This window comes from Myiozetetes cayanensis, unplaced genomic scaffold (genome assembly GCF_022539395.1).
Source record: "Myiozetetes cayanensis isolate MyiCay16 unplaced genomic scaffold, myiCay2020 scf13, whole genome shotgun sequence".
Lineage (NCBI taxonomy): Eukaryota > Metazoa > Chordata > Aves > Passeriformes > Tyrannidae > Myiozetetes > Myiozetetes cayanensis.
The window spans coordinates 15,271,217-15,292,319 of record NW_026086937.1 but is presented as its reverse complement, the minus strand read 5'-3'; the positions used below and the strand labels follow the sequence as shown (position 1 = coordinate 15,292,319).

Sequence of the window (21,103 nt, the reverse complement as noted above, 5' to 3'; positions counted from 1 at the left end):
CCCAGAGCCAGGGGTTCACAATCTGCCGATGGCTCCTATTTCATGCACAGGTGTGACGCTGTCACACAAAGGCATCAGCACCTCCTGGGAGAACAGGGCCCCCAAATCCAGAGTAAGAAGAAAAATAAAGATGACTTACCCACATGGGTGATAACCGTAGTCAGTCGCTGGGTGAGCTCCTGATGTGACATCTCTTCCTCTTTTAGCCAAAAAAGCATTTCACACAGGGAACTACACAGCATCCAAAAAAAGATGCACTCAGAGTGGGAGGCTGCACACTCACTGCCTCACTTGCACACAAAGCAAGGACCACTCCCACAGCACGGCCCTTCCAGCTCTCACATCTTCTGGCGGCTGCTCACCTCTCCCAATTTGCTGCCGTCCATGCATGAACCTCGTAAAGCTCCTTCCAGAAGGGGATTCTACCCCCCTTGACAGCAGCAAGGGAGCAGGAGGGGGGAGAAAAAAAAGAGGAAAGAAGCAGGTGAGTTGATTGCTTATGGCTTTTTTTCCTCCCTTCTCCCGCGGATGAGGCAAAGGATAAAGAGACAAACCAGCAAGCAGATACCTTCCTCCAGGGAGACTTTTGGATGGTGATGCTGCGAGTCAGGGAAAAATCCTGGAGGTAGGAATGGCATCGGGAGGAGTGGAGCTGGCAGGAGAGCTCTAACAGCGGCAGCTGCTCTGCAACGCTCTCTTCACCAGCGAGCCTGCGAGTGGAGAACCACCCGCTCGCAGCCTCCGGTGCTCCCCCTTGGCCCCTGGGGCCCCGGTGCTTGCAGGCTGTTCCCGAGTGGAATCCTGCAGTGTCCCAGAGACCCTCCTCCCACTCCCTCTAAAAGCCCCTGCCTGAAAAATGGGGCCACGGCTTACATGGAGGGGGAGGGGGCAGTGAGCTTTTTAGGGGTGTTGTGGCCAGAGGCTTTGTTGCCCACCTGCATGGACAGGATCCCAGAGATCCTGGTGTGACTGAGCCCATGGGACCCTCTCCAGCTGCACATGTACAGGCAGGGTGAATTAATGAGCCGTGGGTGCTGGGTAGGACTCACCTGTGATCAGCCGTGCCTGTGGGGCAACCGGGCACAAGTGGCCAGGGCAGGTCTGTGGGGAGCAGATGCCCCTGGGTGCCAGGGACACAGCTGGGCCTGGCACAGATACGTGACTGCCATGGGGCAACTGAACTACGGGAAAGCTTCATCAACCCTCCCAGCTACAGATCCCAGCTGGCATCTGGGAAGAGGGAAAGTGAGGCCAGCAAGAAAGTGAGAAAGGGCAGGGCACAACAGAGATACAAGATATATGTCTCCATTTTCTCTTTGCACCTCCTCCTCTGAAGCCTACCTGAAACTCCACACAAGATACTGCTGGAAACAGGGAAAACATATTACACATCTAAAACTGAAGAAATAAAATAGAGAAGGGTGCAGCTGCCTGCAAGATCTGCTGTATTCCCACAGAGTGGATTTCAGTTCTAACTCCAGATTTCCCTACACATTCATAGGGTTTTGCTTGAGTCCACCTTTCCAAACATACGTTTGAACCTGACAACATGTATACACAAAGCTGGAGCTGCAAAATCCCCCCTGTGGGCTCATCGGATCTTAGAGCATGGTTAGTGTGTCTGTCCTGGTGATACAAAAAGGTTTATCTACCTCTGTGATGGGAAAATCCTATAATAAACTGGCTGACCTACAAGCCAGTCTGAGTATCTGTGCTATTGTCCTCATTTTGGGATGATTGACCAACTGTGCTGAGAGGTTCCTTGCATACTTCTACTCAGTTATTTTAACAGCAAGTCTGTCTGAAAACATGTGAGAAGGATGACTTCAGAGCCACCCACCTGCCAACATTTGGGGATTAAAGCAAAAGACATTTTTTCTGAGATCTAATTTTACTGCTTATCTTGGCAGTAAAGGTCAAATTGTAAAGACTTTGACTAAAGTTAAAAGGATTCCCTCAATCAGGGAAGAAATGCCATTATTGGGAAAAAAATGCATGTGGGAAGCAGACTGACATCCAGCCATAATTTTTTAAGCAATATGAAAGATCTGGGATGCTCTGTTTTGCTCTTGAAGAGTCATAGACTACAGGTAGGAACACGGGACTAGAAAAATCACCACGCTTCCAGACATTTAACAGATTTTTTTCTATTTTTTTTTTTTTTTCCCTGCAGCGAGAGACACTCTATAATCCCATTCATAAACGAAAAACACACTGAAAGGCAGTGTAGATGGTTTGCTCTCACTACTCCTACAGCAAGGCTGTTCAAGAACATCAAGGATAGTTAAGAGCCTTTGTCTAATTTCTAGCTAGATTCATTCTCAGTTATTTTAAGACCATATGCTCTTATACAAACACTGTTATTCACCATCAATAACTGCAGACACATGGCCATTAGCTATTTTAAGAATCCTTTTTCTCTTCTTATTTGTTCTTACTGTGTTAATGTACTTTGCAGCTTTCCAGTACATATTCAATAATTTTGAACCTGTTGGTCAATGGAATCCAGTTCAGGAGAGGGAAATTGGTTCTTACAGGTTCACTGGAATCCAGCAAGGTGTACAAAGCCCGAAAGGGGAAAGGACACAGTAGGGACCCAATAATTATGTTTGGTGGCTGCTCCCTGCCCAGTTTATACTGTGGGCTGGGCTATATGGGATTCAGTCCTAGCTGAGGGTGCTGTCCCTCCCTTATGAGGTGAGTTATAATAAACAAAAGGGGGAAATTTTGGTGGGAGGGTTCGGGCTGCAGGACATAGCCATGGGATTGCAAACTCCACTAGTTTTACCAGTTATGGGATGATTTCTTTACACTGCCAAGATTCACTGGTGCCTGCATTAAGAAAAGGTTGCTATTTACTGTGTGCATTGCCATTACAAATTCCCAAATGGAAGAGCTACAGGCACTGAACCAAGTCAAAAATACTGCAAAAGCACTGGTGATCCACACTTCAAAACCAAAGTTGAGAAAAGGGAAAAACAGGAACCTGGGCTACAGAGATCTCTAGGAGACAGAGAGGAAAGCCCTGTGCCTGTCCCTTGAGAAATGGCTCAGAGATGCTGGAGCAACTTAGTCCATCGCTGTGATGGTAACATTTTCCAGTGCTGGGATTTTTTATGAAATCAAGACAGTACTTTTACAACAAATACTGATTTCCCCTCTGTAGGATAAAAGCCCTTGCTGATATACATGTGGTAGAGGTACAAAGGATGATGATTTACATTTCAGGCAGGGGTCTCACTGAAAGCAGGATCAGGGGCCATACAAACACCATGGTTCCACTATTAAAATGATAGCCAACAGGCAAAAGAATTTGATTTTTCCATAGAGTGACAGCCTGACAAATCACCAGCTGTTTATTAGATTCTGAATCAAACAGCTGAGGCCAAAGCATTGTAAGCAATTTTAATAAGCAGTAAATTGCACACTGCAAACAAAAAGTGTTTACAAGATTCTATGACCTGACCAGATGGAGGGGGAAACTCTCACAGGAAAAAAAATTGATCTTTTCTTCTTTTTCATCTTATATAGCCATACATCTTTCTTTTGTCACTAAGAAACATTTAGTCAACTGAGCCTGAAGAGCTATTGAGAATCAAAATGAGATCCATCCATGAAACTAGCCTATCTTCTTCACTGTCTTGATTATTTCCATTTTCCAAGTCCCATGATAACCTTTGTAAGCTCACCCATCTTCTAGTTTTTCATGAAAATCTCCTTCCACAACAAGATTACAACCTTCTGATGTACAGAGTGCATCTGAAGACAGGATTCTGCATTCTATAGCAGGACAAAAAAAAAGTAGGCTGATGGAATAAGAGAGAAGTTTAGAATCCCTTTCCCAATTTTCTTCTTTTGAAAACAAGCTACTTTGGTATCATACCTGTCCCTCCCTTAACTTTTGTCTCTATCTCTCTGATCCCTGTATCAAAGGCTGGGGCTCTATTGCTTGCTGGGAAGAACTATAACACTTTGGCAATTACTTTTGGGAAAGGTAATTACACTGTCACTGCTTCTTACTGGCTATGGCAGCAACTCCGACCTACAGCGCATTTTCTTTAGTAGAAGAAACTATTAAATGAGTCAGACACCTCTTTGATTCATACCCACAGAGAAGGCACACAGTGCTGCTTCCTTTCTGGAACATCAGTCACATAGTAAAGGAAAATAGCACAGCATATTTTTTCTTACTTTTGTTCTGTTTGGAACATTTCAGTGAACTGTGCTTCTGCTTGGCTTCTAAGAGGGTCACAGAGCTGGTGCTTCTCTGCTGTTCTTGACTTTCCATTGTCCTCTCGGTCAACTGCTGTGACAAATCTGGGCTTCTCTGCCAAGACTTGCATAGACACCCTTTCTCCACACAGAGCTCCCCTGGCAGCTCCTGGGGCTCTACCCTCCCACTTAGATTCCTGCTAAACTTTGCAAAGCCTGACCTGCTTTGCCTCAGGGGTCATTTCAGCTCCTTAAAAGGGAGCACAGCTTCCTCTGACATCCACTCTGAAGAAAAAGAGGGCACTGAAGACACCAGTTTTAGCAACGCTCTCTGCTCTTGTTCCTTTCTTTGTTCTCCATCATAAACCTTTTTGTCACCATCATTTACATCAATCATTCACTTTCTTTGCTCCAGAACAGCTGTCCTGACACAGTGGTCCATCTGTGAGCAGGACCATTAATACACCCTTAGGAAAGAGTGTATGAAACAGGCCACTTAGAGAGAGTCCCTCTCCAGTATTCCCCTTTCAGATTGCAGTTCAGGGACTTTTTGAGCTTAAGTTTGCATATGACTGCTAATATTTAATACTCCATTTCTTCGTGTTTTAAATCTGAAGCCTGATAGTTCAGTTTCAGGCCTCTGGTTCCTGCATCTTGAGAAGGAATGAATAATTCCCTTTTTGCAGTATCCACCTTAGCCATGACTTTTGTATATAGTGATCATGGCCCACAGTTACTCTTTCTTGAGCTGAGCTGAAACAAATGCTGCCCTAGTTACTATATCTTGGGGGAAAAAAAAAGTCAATTTATACCTTTCAACAGTCTTGCCATCTTGCTTTGAACCTTCTCCTGTTTATACAGCTTGGAAACTGAAAACTGCCAGCATCAGTCTGTTCTGTGTTGCTTACATAATTCCAACAGAAGTCTTCCAATGCTGAAAGTTAGGAGATAAATGTTTGCTGTTAATTTTGTATGAAAATCCATATATTTTTATTGTATTCATTTCTTTCAACACTTTCCTCTTTTGAAACAAAGCCTGATTTTTTAGACAAAGCTGTTAAGTAGTAATCCTATGATTTTTAGGGTCAGCTTACTTTTCTAAACTCAATGTAATTTATTTTAAGGAAGCCACTTGTCCACTTTCAGTGTCATAAAAACCCCTGAGCTGATCTCCTAGAAAGCTTTAATGTCCAACTGACTGAAGTCTAGATTGATGGAGGCATGGGCAGGTCTCCAGGACAGCAGGCACAGTAACTTATAAAGACAAATGTCCTCCCCCTAATCAATCCTCCTGCCCTGCTAGTGTCCCTAACCCCTGACAAGCTGGGTTTCTGTCAGATGAGCTCTTGAACCCTCAGTCTGAGGCTGTACACCTGCAAATGCTGACGTAAGAAGACTGGTGTCCTGGTTTTGTATGGGATAGAGTTAGCTTTCTTCTTAGAAGCTGGTACACTGCTGTGTTTTAGATTCAGTGGGAGGATAATGTTGATAACACACTGATGTTTTGGTTGTTGCTACATAGTGTTTTCCCTAAATCAAGGACTTTTCAGTGTCCCATGTTCTGCTACTGAGGAGTTGCACAAAAAACTGGAAGGGAGCATGGCTGGGACAGCTGACCTGAACTGGCCAAAGGGATATCCCATACCACAGAGCATCATGCCCAGTATAAAGAGGGGATGTTGGCTGGGAGGGACAGATCGCTGCCTGGGGATGGACTGGTCAGCAGGGATGGAGCAATTGTAGTGTGCATCACTTCCCTGCTTCGGGTTGTATTTCTCTCTCTCTCCTTTCCGTTACAATTATTACTATTACCATTATTGTTGTTATCTTCAGTGTTACTAGTATTATTACATTTTACTTTTTTTTGATTATTAAACTGTTCTTATCTCAACCCACAAGTTTTACTTTTTCCTTTGATTCTCCTCCCCACCCCTTCAGGGGGACAGGGGCAGTGAGGGAGCTGCTGCATGGAATTAGTTGCTGGCTGGGGTTAAACCACAACAACTGGGAAGCAAAAGGACCAGGCTTCCCATTTAGATCAGCTCAAGGAGCACTGACTAGGCTGGTGTAAACCACAGTCTCTGGCATGGGAAATGCTGGAGAGAAGCAAATGAGAGGACATGGTAACTGCCTGAGTTTGATCTGTTGGACCTTAAGATGGTGAGTGAACACAATTCAATAGAACAGAGCAAGCATAATTTCCAGTCCTTGTATATATGAGGGGGAGGGAGAGAAGAACAGGAAGCAAGAGACAAAAGCTGGGGTTTCATTATTCTTTTCTGCAGTTTTAAACTTTTGTTAAGGTAATGAAAGAAAAAGTTGTGTTATGAAGTTAAGTTAATGTAGCAGAGAGGAAGTTCCACTGCTAAACTGAACCTGATGCTCATAGAAAGTTGACAAAATGCTCAAATGTCAGGTACATTTGAAGCAACCCCACTAAGGAGAGTGGATCGAATACACACCACCAATAGGAACTAAGCATCAAAAAGACAACAAAGCTTTATACAGTTTCAGAAAGAAACTGATTTCAGAAATCAGTTGTCACCATGACTTGGAAGTACCAAATATAATCACAGTGGGAAAAAAGACCATTGCATTTTCATCTAAAACAAGACAACTTCAGTAATTATATGTGTGGGCATTTCTTGCTAAGGCTACAATCTGGATTTCATTCTTTGTGGCAGAATGCCAGATGAGAGGAAACAGCTTATTTAAAATTGCCCAGAGAAGGATTACAGGTTTGTCTCACTGACTGATGTATTTTCAGCCTAAATTTTTTCCCCACATCTCCTTTTCCAAAGGCTGTTCATCTGTTGCCATAGAGACCATTTCCAGTCTCTTTTCCCTTCCACAGGCTCTATTCTGGGGGATCACTACTGCAGCTTCCCAGGCTACTCTGTCTGTGCCTCGTGGCCAGGAGTAGGGGAAATAGTAAAGCAGAACATCTGCAGCCACACAATACACAGCTGCTGGTAGCGGAAATACTTCCATTTTTTATCCACAAAGCTGGCGTGTGGAGGCTGATGGAGGATAAGCTGCAGCCACCCAAGCACATGGAAACGTGGGCGTGCACCGCGACTGCCACATCTACCAGGATGCCTTTTCATCATTTAAAGGCATCTGTCACATCAATCATACTCCTCAATTTTTTTGTCCCCCTGGCTTTACTGTAATGGAGTTTATTGGAGGTGACGGGAAAGCATAAAGGATTCACTTTCGCTCCAGTTCAGCGCCAGTGACCCCCGAGCCTGCACAGCCAGGGGAGCCGCCCGCACGGCGGCTGCGGGGGACGGGGCACGGCTGAGCAGCGACGCTCGTACAGCCGCAAATGGGTGTCCCAGGACACGCCCGGGAAGGCCTCGGGCTCCCCGAGGTTTCACTTCACTTCGCTTCACTCGGTGGCACCTTCAGAGCCTGCAAGACACACCTCGGCCGCCATGGGAGGGGAGAGAGGCCGCTGCCTCAGGACCTCCCACCGGAGAGGGAGGCCCCTCCTCTGCTTGCTGTCTTACGGCGTTTGTTCTTTTGAGGGGGTTTATATTATTTTCAAGGGTTTTTTGGGGGGTTGTTTTTTTTCACGTTGGGGCCGCGCCATTTATGAGGGGGCGCGCGCCCCTCAGCCCTGAGGCACCGCCCGCCTCGCGACCTCGGCGCGCGCACCGGCCCCGCCCCGCCCCTTAGGGTAGCGGAGTGACGTCAGCGCCTCCACCCCCCCCGGCGGAGCCGCGCTCTCTCATTGGCTCCCGGCGGGCGGAAGCGGCCCCGCCCCCGGACAGCGGCGGGGTGGCGGGAAAGGCCTGAGGAGCCCGAGGGGTCCGACCGAGCGGGGTCCGGCAGGGGGGCCCGGCCGGTCTGACACGGCACAGAACAGCACAGAACAGCACAGCACAGAACAGCACAGAACAGCACAGCACAGAACAGCACAGAACAGCACAGCCGGCACCGCCGCGGCCATGCAGGCCTTCCTGAAAGGCCCGTCCTCCATCAGCACCAAGCCCGTGGCTGCCAAGGAAAAAGGCGCGGCGGGGAGCAGCGGGGAGGGCAAGAGGACCAAACCCATCCCCTGGGTGGAGAAATAGTAAGGGATGCTCTGAGGTCGCTGGCCGGGAGGGAGGGGTTGGCTCGGCAGGGGTGTGGAGAGGCAGTGGGGGCACAGCAAAGGGGGTCGCAGCTGTGGGTGTCCGCACCGGGCAGAACAGCTTAACTTGCCCTGTTCGGGATGAAACCCAGCCCTGTGAGCTGCTGTAAGAGCCCCTTGTGGCTGATACTGAGCAGAAAATGCCTCTTGCCCATGTCAAGCGATGCAGTTTCATTGCTACGGTTCCATGTGTAAATGCTTGAAATGCTGGTTTTTGTGGAGCCTTTACCACAAAGTCGTAAAATATTGCAGTTCCGCTTCTAAAAATGGCTCTGACAGGTGTTTACAATAGAAAAAGACAAACAGCTTCCAGAGGAATTAGATCACTTCAGTAATATGGACTGGAGATGTTAGATTTTCTGTTATGGTTTTGACCTCAACTACAAAAGTCACTGTAATTCTTCACTACCTGATGTAATCAGAAGGGGAAATGTTGTTTTTCTCATTTTCAGCTTGCTTCTGAAACTTCGTTAGCTAATAAGTTGTCCTTAATGTCTCTCTATTCAGTCGCCCCAAAAACGTGGATGAAGTCGCCTTCCAGGATGAAGTTGTGGCTGTGCTGAAGAAGTCCCTGGAAGGTGCTGATGTGAGTGCAATGGTAACATCTACCTAATCAACAGGTTCAGACAGACACTTGAGCCAGTGGTAATGAACGTTCCTCTTTTCCAACTTAGCAATGATCATTTTTGCAGTGGTACTTTATAACCAAGCTGGGTGACTTCCTCGTAGAATGTTGTGATTTATGTGTAAAGCTTCCAACACTCCAAACACTGTAAAGGTGTCAGCTCCATGATGCAGTTTGGAATTTTTCTGGTTTAAACTTCTTGTTGATGGCTTCAAATCTGAAAAGGCCTTTGCTGTCTCCTCACTACTGTTCCACAGCTGCTTTTGACATGCATGTTTAAGAGAAGAGGGGAAGTTTTTCTTTCGTAGAAAAGTTTGAATTGTCAGTCATTCCTAAGCCGTTCTAGTGACCTATCAGTGCTTCTGTGAAACTGCTAAACACTAAAGCTGTTTGCCAGTGAGGGAAATTTAACTTATAAGTGTCCAGTCTACTACTCTGATAGTGATCCCCAAACTTTATGGGTTAAAGTTTCCAAGTAAGTCTCTTTGGCTTTAAAATCTAAGTATGACAGTTGCTCTGACTTCACTGCAGTGTTTTCTTCTGTGCCTTAAGAGTATAAAGAAGATGAGCAGAGCATTTTCAGTTGCATTTATTTACACTTGCATTTTCTTTGGGATAAAAATGTATGTATGATGGTTATTTCTTCCAAACCAGATGATAGGAAGGTGCAAGGAATGAAGGCAGAAATAAAGTAGGTAGCCAAGAGATAGCTGTGCTTTTTTCTTTTTTTTCAAATCTGAACAATTTCTTCCTTTGTACCATCTGAGACCTTTTTTCCCCCATGCTTCACCTACAATTGTCATTCTTGTGCTTCAGAAGCTGGTTCTGTTTGCGTGATCTGGTAATGCCAGCTGAGATGGTGGGTTGGGATGTTCTGAAAATGCCATTTGTGATATGGCTGTCTGCTCACCCAGACCTAAATGAAGCAATTTGGACCGTTCAGAGGTTTATTCAAGAAGCCTTTCACTTGAAATGTGCTCTGATGCTCAATATGCACAGGCAGTGTTTGGTACTTGAAACTTTTAGCTTAAGACAGTTTGCCATTGTTATTTTGGCCAGTATGAGTCTGTTCCTCTCCAAAGATTTAATTAGAACTTGCAAAAGCAGAAGTACCTTATTTGTTTGAGCATGGGGAGCCACAATCAAACTGGTATCACAGAACTGGGAAGGACTTGTATTTCTTTCTTTAGTTCATGTCTCCAGTTTGCTTTGAGAATGCTGTTGTGATGTGACCTTGTCATGTAATGTTGTACCCACAGAAGTCTGCGTTTCAACAGTAATGTTGCTGTATTACAGTATTTGTACAGTTGGGGTAATGAGGATGGAACTGTTAACAGTGAAGGGAAAATGAGCTGCTGTCACCTCTTCTGACTGGACATATCACTTGTGTAGCGTCACTTAGGTGATGGGTTGGGAAGTTCTATTTTGAGCAACAGTTATTTAAAACCTTACAGCTTCTGGGTCAGCTGTGTTTCTTGGATCCTGAACCTAGTACACTTGTGCTGACTTTTGGCCTCCTGAGTTGAACAGACAAATCCTAACTTCTGCTTGTGGTTAGAGGCTTTGTCTTTTGCCATAGCAGCCCAAACTCAGCAAGGCATTTGAGAACAAAATCATGCAGGTACTTTATAGCTGATGTTTTTTAAAATGTGGACATTTTATTAGTTCATTAAAGGACTTGTTCTGTCAAAAAAGCAGAAGTGTAGTTGAAACTCTGAGGTGGCTGGTACTTATTCAGAAGTTCTTGCTGAATTTGGAGATCTGGTGAGATCAAAGAAACAGCTGTGACAACGCTGCAGGTTTGTGTCATGTGCTTTATTTAAACCTTAGTGTTGACAATGGATAACCAGTCCTCTGTTGATTGGCCTGTATTTGTGGGCCTTGGTTTGGGAGCTTCTAAAAGCAGCAGGACTTGTAACTCCCTGTTGTATCTCCATCTGTCAGACCAAGCATCCATCCTGATATAAACTGTGGAGAGCAGAGCCCCAGTGGGTTTGAACTGGAGCAGCTGATTTCTGTCTGCCAGGATTGTTCCTTTGGTTGGTGTTTTTTGCAAAGAATCTGACAAGTGGCACAGTGTTCCTTAGTTTTCATTTGCTTCATGATACCTCAGTGACTGAAAAGAGAGTTAAGTGTAGGATTATCATTGCAATTTCCATCTTCACTTGTACTGAAACTTCTGGAAAAGGAGTTGGGGTTTGCACTGTATGTGGTGACTTTCCCATGAACAGGGTGATGCCTGTAAGCAGGTATCCTGCTTACCCCTGGCAAGCATAGAAAAATGGATAACCAGATCAGGTTGCAGTTTGTTTAAAAATACTACCACAGTTACATAAAGGATTAGGCTGTGCTTGGTGAAAAACTAGTGTAAATACTTCCATGAGAAAAAAGCATAAATGAGGTTGAAACAGAACCAGTGATAAAGTAGAGGTGAAATGGAATTAAGGAACAGTTTCTTATTAAAACTTCTTACCTGCTAATGCTTTTTTTGAGAACTAGTAGTGTGTGAATTAGCATTGAGGCATGAAATTATGAATTTCCTTGAAAATATCTGCCCTTGCAACCTAAGGAGGTTGGTGAATTTTCAACTGTCACTCAGTACACATTTCATCTCCCTGCAGCTGTCACGAAAGATAGAGGGGCACAACGATGAAAATTGAAAAAATGTTAGTATGGGATGCAGTTTGCTTGTTAGTAATTAGGGAAACAAGCAGTGATTGATTGGCAGGAAAAGCAGGCAAAACTTGAAAATTATTTATTTACTAGGTATTGATGAGAGATTGAAATTCTTCTCTCTGTACTTTTACAGTAGGTACATGGTTGAATCTGTTCTCTGTATCTTGTCTTAGTTGTTAGAATGGGTTGGTTTTTACCAAAATGATTGTCTCTGTTTCATTTTTGGATTATGGACTGTGTACTTCTGCATTTTTCTCTGCTCTTTGGATGGTTTTGGTCTTGCTGTTCCCATTCTGTCAGCATTACATGCTATATTCAGCATAGAATTCTCTAATCTAATTTTAGTTGACTCTTCTTAAAAATAGAACATTTATTAAGGGCTGGAAATCAAGTCAGACTGAGAGGTTTGTCTTTTTGCTATTGATCAGAGGGGACTTTTGAATTCTTGTTTTAAAAATATAGAACTGGAACATCCCCTACTGTTAAAACCAGCAGTTTTAAAGTGATAATTTATAAAAGGGATTCATTGAGACAGTAGTATAGGAAGCTGTCATTCCTATGCTAGTTAGAAAGCTCCTTGATTTCAGGCAAAATTCAGTCATGGCTTATACAAATTTGGTTTATGGCAGCTCTCTGACAGACAAAACAAAAGCAGCTTATCTTTTATTCCAGCTGGTGAATTTCAGGTATCTAGCAGATATTTAGTTATATTCTCAAATTGGGAGATTTTTTTGCTTCATGCTGCCAAACGTTATCCTATAATTATTACTGCAGTCTTTGCTGTGCTGCTTTGATCTTCCTGTGTCAGCATATTTCCTTAATGCAGTCCTTTTATTCATGCTGGGGTCATTAATTACATTATTTTAAAGATCAATTAACCTAATCTCTTTAAGAAATGCCACTGGTCTCCTTTGAAAAATCCTTGGGTGGTGTGGGTTTGGCAGGGCTGTGCAGTGCAGGGAGCCGCTGGGAGTGTCCCTGTCACTGTGCCTGCAGTGCCCTCCCTCAGTCCAGCCCAGGCATTCCCGAGCTGCCCTGTGCTCACTGAGGGGAGTTGGTGGCAGTGCAGAATTCCCAGCATGGCAACAAGGCAGTCTGGGGAGCTGAGAGAGCAAGGGATAGTTTACCTGTGACCAGTGGTGTCACAGTGCACTGTTAGTGTTACCCAGGCTGCTTGAAGGTCATGCTTGGGTAAATTTGTATGTCACTGCAGTCATAACAGTCAAATTCTGAAGGCCATAGTGATCTCAGACGTGTCCTGGAGAATTTATAAAGAAAATAAAAATGGGAATATCAGTTTTGATAGAACATGTGATGGTGCCACCAAATAACAGCTTGTTCATGCTGTCTTATAAACAGCAACTGTTTGTCCTCTCTTTAGAGGCCTAATAGTGAAAGACTTGGTATTGTTTACTCTGAGGAGTAGAGAGTTTCTGTTCTATGAGGTGCTCAGATTTTCAGTAGGTTTTGCTGGTTTCTGTTTGTTTTACTCATTTGCTTTTCTTAAAAATGGTCCCTTGCTGTTTCAGCTTCCCAATCTGTTGTTCTATGGCCCACCTGGAACTGGAAAGACTTCCACTATTTTAGCAGCTGCCAGAGAACTGTTTGGGTAAGCTGGAATCAAATTGCTTGGATGTAGTTGACTGTCACGTCTCCTAATCATGTGACACAGTGCCTCTGGTCGTTGCCTGCTCTTATGTAGTTTCCAGGACCTTTTCAGGAATATCTTCACATTCTAATTCAGCTCTAACATGAGATTCCTTTCTCATTTGTCTTGCCACAAGCCATTGGTTTCTGTTACCAGTACAGACTTACAACACTTAATGCCAAGAGCCAGGTAACCCCATAGTGGAGCATGGAGAAAAATATGACTTGCATTTGCCTTCCTGAACTTTGTAAAGGAATTCCAGTGTTTATGATTTATTCAGTAAGTTGTTCTCCAAGTACTGTAATCTCTCCTCTATGCACCACTGAATTGTGTCTGGAAGCAGTACTGGGAGTCAGACTGAAATCCAGTGTGTGTGTACATTCATCAGCTCACTTGGAACACTTGGGAGTTTTGGAGTAGTGAATTCAGTGATCCATAAGCAAAATATGAATGAGGAGGTGTTTGATGTTACTATCAAATCTAGTGCTGACTTCAGTACCTCCCCCCATCCCATTCATCATCTTTAATCTTTGACTCACTGTTTTTGGAGAGAACCACTTCTTCTTTAGTAGTAGGAAGACAACTCCACATTGTGAGTCCATTTTGATTCCCAGGATTTAAAATCCAGTGTATTAATAGTTGAGGATTTTTTTTAATCAGGGTTGCTGGTGTGTAATACTGCTGCTGAATACTGCATGTGTTATGCTTTGTAGATAATTCATTGGTAGTACTGCCAGTGACTGTATCTTGGCATTTTACTTGTTATTCCACATTGCTCTCAGGATATAAGTAAAAAGGCAGATAATATAGTGCTCTAAACTTAGGAAGCCAACTTCCTACTTTTTTTTTTTTCCTGGATAACTGATGTAGTTTTATACTTCATTGTTTTCTGTAGCCTGGGAGAAGATTCTAAAAATAGCTAATGGAAATTCATACCTAACATTTAATGATCTCAACTTCACTGTCTTTTAACAATGTTATTTAGTAATGCTGATAAAAATAATCCCTGCCATTCAAAACAGCCAGAAGGGTTGTTGATACACTCTGTAGTGTATCATTACAAGGGTTAGCAGCTAACATGTTGCAATAAAAATTTTGCAGGCCTGAATTATTCCGGCAAAGAGTCCTTGAGTTAAATGCTTCTGATGAGCGTGGAATTCAAGTGATTCGGGAGAAAGTGAAGGCTTTTGCTCAGCTCACTGCATCTGGAAGCCGTTCAGAGTAAGTGCTGGATCAAACCCCTCCTGCTTTGGACAAAGCATGTGGTTGTTTTTGTTTCCAGTATAAATGATGGGTCAGCACTGCCCAGAAGTTGGCAACACACAGGGCTTTGGCTGAGCTTTGACCTCATGGAATTTCGTGCCGGGGGGTTTGAATACCCGGGAGGATCTTTTGCTGGTGCTGTTAGCGTTGGAGGCAGACAGGGAAAATCCTGTAAGACCAAGACTTCTGGGTTTGGTCACACATAGTTGTCTTTGCAGGTGTTTGGCTACCATAGAAAGACCTCCTTGCGTAAATCGTGGTGGAAGTTACTCCCCTAGTACCTCTAGTGGAGCATCTCACACGAGATGGGTTTAGTTTGTAAGATGCTGAAAGGATTCTGGCATTAGGAGTGGAGAAACCCTGTGCAGGTCAAGCCACGTGTATGGACTGTGGAAAGTATCAGGAAGAAACTGCAGTGCCGGGACTGTCTGGCAAAAAAATGGTCTTGTGTACTGAAATCAGTCTGTTGCAGTGTTCTTTAGAGTTCAGGGAATCAGGAAGCCTGTAAAAAGAAGAGCTACATTAGGTGTTGAAAGAAGAAACAGCAAGGGTATGTGTTTTAGAGGAGTTTTGCAGCATTCGTGTTTTTTGTTGGTTTTTTTTTCCTTGGTCTGTACATTACTTGTCTCCTGGATAACAGGTTTCTTCTTACTTTTCAGTGGTAAAATGTGTCCTCCTTTTAAAATTGTGATCCTGGATGAAGCAGACTCGATGACTTCAGCCGCCCAGGCAGCCTTAAGACGCACCATGGAAAAGGAATCTAAAACAACACGTTTCTGCCTTATTTGTAACTACATCAGCAGGTACACGTGCGATTTTTTTGCTTATTTGAACTTGTTGCCTGTTCTGTAGTCTCTTCTTATTTTTCCCCACTAAGAGGTTGATACCACGTTTTCAGTAGTTTTCAGTTGATAGAGATGTAGCTACATGAATGCAAGACCGAAACAATATTTAGATTTCAACTTTTATTTTTTACAGTGTTGCGGTTTTAAGGTTATTTAAAACCTTTTCCACCTTGATAGCTTTGTCTGTCTGAACTGGACCCACAGATTGATTTACCAAACACTTACATTCCTTTCTTTCAGAATAATTGAACCTTTAACATCTCGATGCTCCAAATTCCGCTTCAAGCCTCTGTCGGACAGTGTCCAACAGCAGCGGCTGCTGGAGGTTTCTGAGAAGGAGCACGTGAAAATCAGTAATGAGGTAACTTCATGGCTGCCGTGTCGTTTTACTGCTTAATCCAGTGCATGGCAGTGGAAGAGGCCAAGTCAGCATACTTTTGCAGACTGCTCAACTGTACGAAATGCAGTGCATAAACTCACTTAGGTATTGTTCTCCTTCCGTAGACGAGATGAATTTTAAGAGTCGTCGTAAAAGCAGAGAAGTGTCCAGCAGAGAAGACTGAAGCTAAACTGGAGGGCTTTTTGTTCTCTGCTGAGTGCACTGGCATTAAACTGTGCTTCATTCTGAAACTGCCAGCACATATTTGTGTTAGTAGAGGGGTTGCTTTGTGACTTGTGTATTGAGCCTTGCTCTGAAAATCTGCTTTGGGCGCTACTTGATGTTTTAAAATAACTGTGTTAAAAAGTGTACTGGCTCTTAATTAACAGTGAACATATAATTTAGTATTTTCTGACATTGTTTTTCAGGCAGTGTCGTACCTTGTGAAAGTGTCAGAAGGGGATTTAAGAAAAGCAATTACTTTCCTTCAGAGTGCCACTCGCCTGATGGGTGGGAAGGAGATCACAGAGAAGATAGTCACTGAAATTGCTGGGGTAAGCTGTGCTTTGCAGTTTCTCCTGTAATTACTCTGACAAACATTTTGTTACCCTTATCTACTGTTGCTTCAAGTTTGATTTAAAAATTGTTTGATACCCACTAGTATTGCAGTATGGTACCAATAGAGTATCCACCAGAATTTTAAACACTGCCTGATTCTGTGTACTTATTACGTAGCAAGTTTCTAGCAACTTCTTCTGTAAATCATGGTAAACTGTAAAATAGTCTTATAATTCAAACTGCAGTTGAAATACTCTGCCCATAAATGCAAAATGTATTGCCTTCTGTGGAACAGTAGGTTAGAACATTTTTTGGTTCTTTTATATATATGTGTGTGTATATATAAGTATAGATCATTGAAAATATGGTTTGGAAGCCCCACAGGGGAATGACTTTCAGTAGCAGCTCATTTACAACTTAAATGTTCACAGTGACAGTGTCTCCTCAAGGATCTGTGTAGATCCTGCTTTTTAACAAAACACCAGTGATTTATTCTAGAATGACATAGATAATATTGACAGGGACAGGAGAAACCTGGGAGGAAATGCATTTATTAAAACATGTGTGAAGGTGTTCCTATAGCAACAAAACACTTACCCCCTGAAGCAAGAAATGTGAGATTAGGAGTTGAGGAGCTGAAAAATAAATGGGCTTTAATGATGGATGCATTTCCCTTGAAGGTGCTGCCATCACAGGTAATTGTAAGGGCTGGGAGGTTTTCAGTTTAATGGAACCAGAGGCAATTGCTTTTGTGCAGTGTTTTACAGAACAATTTTAAGCCATTTTCTCAGTGAAGTCATTGTTCAGTTTTGTGTATCTAGCTGTGAAACAGAGCTGATACCTGAACAGATATCAGATATCTGAAACCTGGCAGAAGCTGACTGTAATGGTAGGAAAGAGAAGCACAAAATTCCATTATTGAATGAGTCATGCTTGTTTAAACCAAAGGAACCCCACTTTACATCTTCATAAAAACTTGAAGTTATTGGTCATACATAACTTCTGTGACCCTGGAGTGACCTGAATAAAGAAGCTTTGAAACTGAACTGTCCAGACACTCAACTGACAGGAATGACAATAAGTAGAGGGGAAAATGGTTAGCTCTTCCCTACACAGAGTGAAGTAATGGCATCTGTCAACCTGTTTTCTTCTGATTTATTGTCTGATTTTAGTGCATCGGGCTTTTTTTGGATGTCCCTGGTGTGTCTTTGGAAATAAAACTGATTTGCTGTGTTGCTTTAGTGTAGAATGGCACAGAAAGCATTGGCTGATCTAAATGTTGAAGTATGTTCTCCACTTAGTGTCCTGAATAAGCAGTTGTGTGTTGGATTTATGAAGGTGATCTTGACAGTTCACTGTCATTAAGGTTTTTGTTTTAATATCACCAATATAGGACAAATATTACAGCCTAGCTTTCACTTTTAAAATTTAGTGGGTCTGTCATATACTTGCTTGAAGTGGTTGGGTGTGTTAGAGGAATGAAATGCTGAAATGGCCTCTGCCATGAGCAGTTTGTATCTGTTACTGTAAGCATCAACATCAGTTTTAAGTTTACAAAGTAGAAATTAAGAAATGTCACTTCTTGTTACAGGTCATCCCTAAAGAGACAATTGATGAACTGCTGTTGGGTTGCCAGAGTGGTTCCTTTGAGAAACTGGAAACACTGGCAAAGGTAAAGTCCTCTTAGTGCTCCAGCCTGAATATTTTCCTGAGTCCCCCTGAATCCTTTCTTGCTGGGCTGCAGCAGAAGAGAATTGGCCTCAATCAGTTTGGATTCACATTTTGGGAAGTGTCCTTTACCAGTTAGGGCTCCAGGCTTTCCCTTCTGAGGAAGAGCTGTCAAAGCTGCAAATAAACTTCCCTACCAATGGGACTCTGGTTTTCTCCTGAGTTAAACTGGTGGCATGTGGAGATGTTAGGCTGAATTAGGCAGAGGAGGATTTCTGAGGGACACACTTGGCTCAGGCCTTTAGAACTGTCTCTTCAGAGGACTGGAGTAGTCCCTGGACTAGTCACCTTCTTCATTACTCAGAAGCTGTGTTAGATGAGAAGTATCTGAATAAAGCTGTAATAACTCTTCAGTTTTAAAATAGTGCATATTAATCTTTTGGTGCACTGGTGATTAAGTTTGTAAGACAAATTGCAGTGAGTTAAAACAGACCTTGCTGGAGGAAGCACAAGCTATTGTTTTATAGAGGTGGGGTTATTTTCTTTAATACAGAATTTTTCTGAATAATGGGACATTCCTGATCTGAAGAGTTTAAAGCAGGCTCAGTCAGTCTTGAACTGGATTTTAACTCCAGGACTTGTCCCTGACAGGGGGCCAGCCACAGTACCATTCCCCCTTCCAGTGAAATGTTCCATGGCTTTATGAAAAGAGTCAGTACGATCAGCCTCCTGCTTTTTGCTTGGCTGAGCCTCCTTGGATGGTCTTGGCAGGACCTTTGGTTTCGAGTCTGGATTTATTCTGTAAACTTGCAGCAGATCTTAAAATTGTTTTGGAAGGCTTTGTTTAGATGTCCCTGTCTTTCACTTTTCACATTTACTTACGTGGTGTCTGAAACTGTGTTAAGAGGTGATGATATGGATTATCCAAACCTTCAGGGCTGGCACAGTCTTTTATCAAGCCGTGATCTGATCCAATCTAATGGAGTGTTTTGGAACTGTTCTCCACTTGCCAGAGTAGGTGCTTCGTGGTGGGTGGCACAATTGGACACACAGTTCTGTAAAGCATGGGAGTGGATTTAGCTGTACAGAAGAATAAGGTTGCACCAACTCTTTTTCTATTTTCATAAATTCTTTTTTCCTAAATGGCTTCATTGACCACTGTATTTGTTGGTTTTGTTACTGGGCACTACTGCTTTTTTTTTAAAAAGCTATCTTTAGTTACCATGGTTTTTATTTCAGTAAAAGAGCCTTGGCCTTACAGATCTCTGTATGCCTGAGACTAACAACTATCAGATGAAGAAAATAAATCAAAGTAGGTGGCACTTTAAAATGGGAAGGCTGTGAAGCTGCCACATGACACTGTGGATGCCAGGCTTTCCTAATTTTAGAATAAGACTGGACAGGTTCAGTGGAGGTTGTTAAATGTTTAAGATGTCTCACAAAATCCACGAGATATGAATTGTCAGAAGCTGGAAGAACATTTGGGCAGAATTACTGCTCTGTGCCTGCCTTCCTTGTGCAGCCTTTCCTGGGTGCTCACTTGGGGACCCTGTCAGGCAGATGCAGGGCAGGGCTGTGCACAAGCTACTGAAGTGTCCTCCAAACCGCAGAAGTTCTATCCTAAATTTCAGCAGAGTCTTTCAGTTCAGATAGAATTTTTCAGATTGGGTTTCCAGTTGAATTGCCTCCCTTTTCCTCTCTCCCTGGCACAGAATCTCATCAATGAGGGGTTTGCTGTTGCTCAGCTTGTAAACCAGCTGCACGACACGGTGGTGGAGAGTGAAGATCTCAGTGACAAGCAGAAATCTGTCATAGTGGAGAAACTTGCGGTGAGTCTGTAGCTTCAGTCAAAAAACCCAAACCACGTTAATCTTCACTGATTAATTTTTTTTGGACAGTCTCTCCCAAGAAGTAAATGATCATTTTTTTTTTTGTTCTGAGTGTTTCTTGGTAGAACCTAAATTTTTATCCTGAGAAATTTCATGAGAAGGAATTGAAACCCAGTTAAGTGAATTATTGTTCATATCATGTTGTGGGACTCAAGCAAGAGGTTTGTGGGTTTGGTTGTTTTCGATGTAAGGTGGGAGGGAAAATTAAGACAAAATTAAGTCATCGCTTCAAAAAAATTAGGAGCTGCAAAATGCAAGTTTTTGTTCTGATGTGTAAAATGTGCCTTTAAAAAAAATTAAAAATTCATTAACTTGCTACATTTTGGCCAAAAAGACGAGGCAGTGGTGGAGGTTTTGCTAAATTCACTGCAGACAGGCAGGTGGTGTTGATGCCTTGCAGGGATGCTCCTGGCAGGTCGTTTCAGAGCCAATGGCACATCCCTTTGTGTGTGGAGCTGCCATGCTGTGGCCTCCTCTGGAAGATGGAGACTGGAGAGCTCGTTGTTCCCAGTTCAGTAGGAGGTGTGTGCAGTGTGTGCCGGCTGGAGAAATCTGTGCCAATTGAGCAAACAGCTGCCAAACTTCACCTTGGGCTTCTCCACTGTACTCCAAAACACAGATGCCATGAGCACCATTTTCAGAGGGTTTTACCTCCTCTCTTCTGTCTGCAGGAAGTGGACAAATGCCTGGCAGATGGTGCTGATGAATTCTTGCAGCTGATGAGTCTCTGTGCCCTTGTGATGCAGCAGCTCACACAGAACACCTGACTCCTCCAGCAGCTCTTTGTTCCAGGGGTGGCTGCAGCTCTGAGGCCAGGGACCCATGAACTTTTGTACTGGTTTTTTGCAATAAAAGGACTGCTCAGCAGTTGGAAAAGCTCATGTTGGAGTATTTGATTCATTTTTTTTTTTACACTCAGTTAAAGAGCAGGGGGGTCAGTGATGCTTCTGTGCTGCACTTATGGAAGGGTAAAGTCATCAAAAATGTGCATAGACTGAACACATAATCAGCTGGAAGCAGAGAAAGGAAGGAGTTATTCACAGCAACCCCTCTTGGTTTTGAATGAATTGACTTAGCAAAATGATCACATCCCTATTGCACTTCAGACTGAACCCATCTCCTGAAGGAGCACATCCCCTGCCACCTCTATCTTGTATCTGATACTTTAATGTTAAATGTCACAAAATAGTTTTACTTCACTA

The 21,103-nt window shown here is 43.3% G+C and overlaps 2 protein-coding genes across 4 annotated transcripts in view; one reads left to right on the top strand and one right to left on the bottom strand.

Annotated features, from left to right (window-relative positions):
• Nucleotides 1–700, bottom strand: part of MCF2L2 (MCF.2 cell line derived transforming sequence-like 2) — a 161,652-nt gene extending 160,952 nt beyond the window's left edge. For 2 of the 3 annotated variants that reach the window (XM_050308638.1, XM_050308649.1), the window contains exon 1: nucleotides 140–552. In XM_050308638.1, coding sequence (XP_050164595.1) covers nucleotides 140–242 — 103 coding nt within the window. In that variant the 5' untranslated portion in view covers nucleotides 243–552. The other variant, XM_050308639.1, reaches the window with a different exon arrangement.
• Nucleotides 701–8,001: 7,301 nt separating this feature from the next.
• Nucleotides 8,002–20,782, top strand: RFC4 (replication factor C subunit 4). Its single transcript, XM_050308680.1, has 10 exons — nucleotides 8,002–8,290; nucleotides 8,858–8,936; nucleotides 13,181–13,260; nucleotides 14,401–14,520; nucleotides 15,222–15,365; nucleotides 15,648–15,768; nucleotides 16,215–16,340; nucleotides 17,936–18,016; nucleotides 19,725–19,841; nucleotides 20,573–20,782. The coding sequence occupies exons 1-10, from the start codon at nucleotides 8,166–8,168 to the stop codon at nucleotides 20,666–20,668; spliced, it is 1,089 nt and encodes a 362-aa protein (XP_050164637.1). The 5' UTR covers nucleotides 8,002–8,165; the 3' UTR covers nucleotides 20,669–20,782.
• The last annotated feature ends 321 nt before the right edge of the window (nucleotides 20,783–21,103 follow it).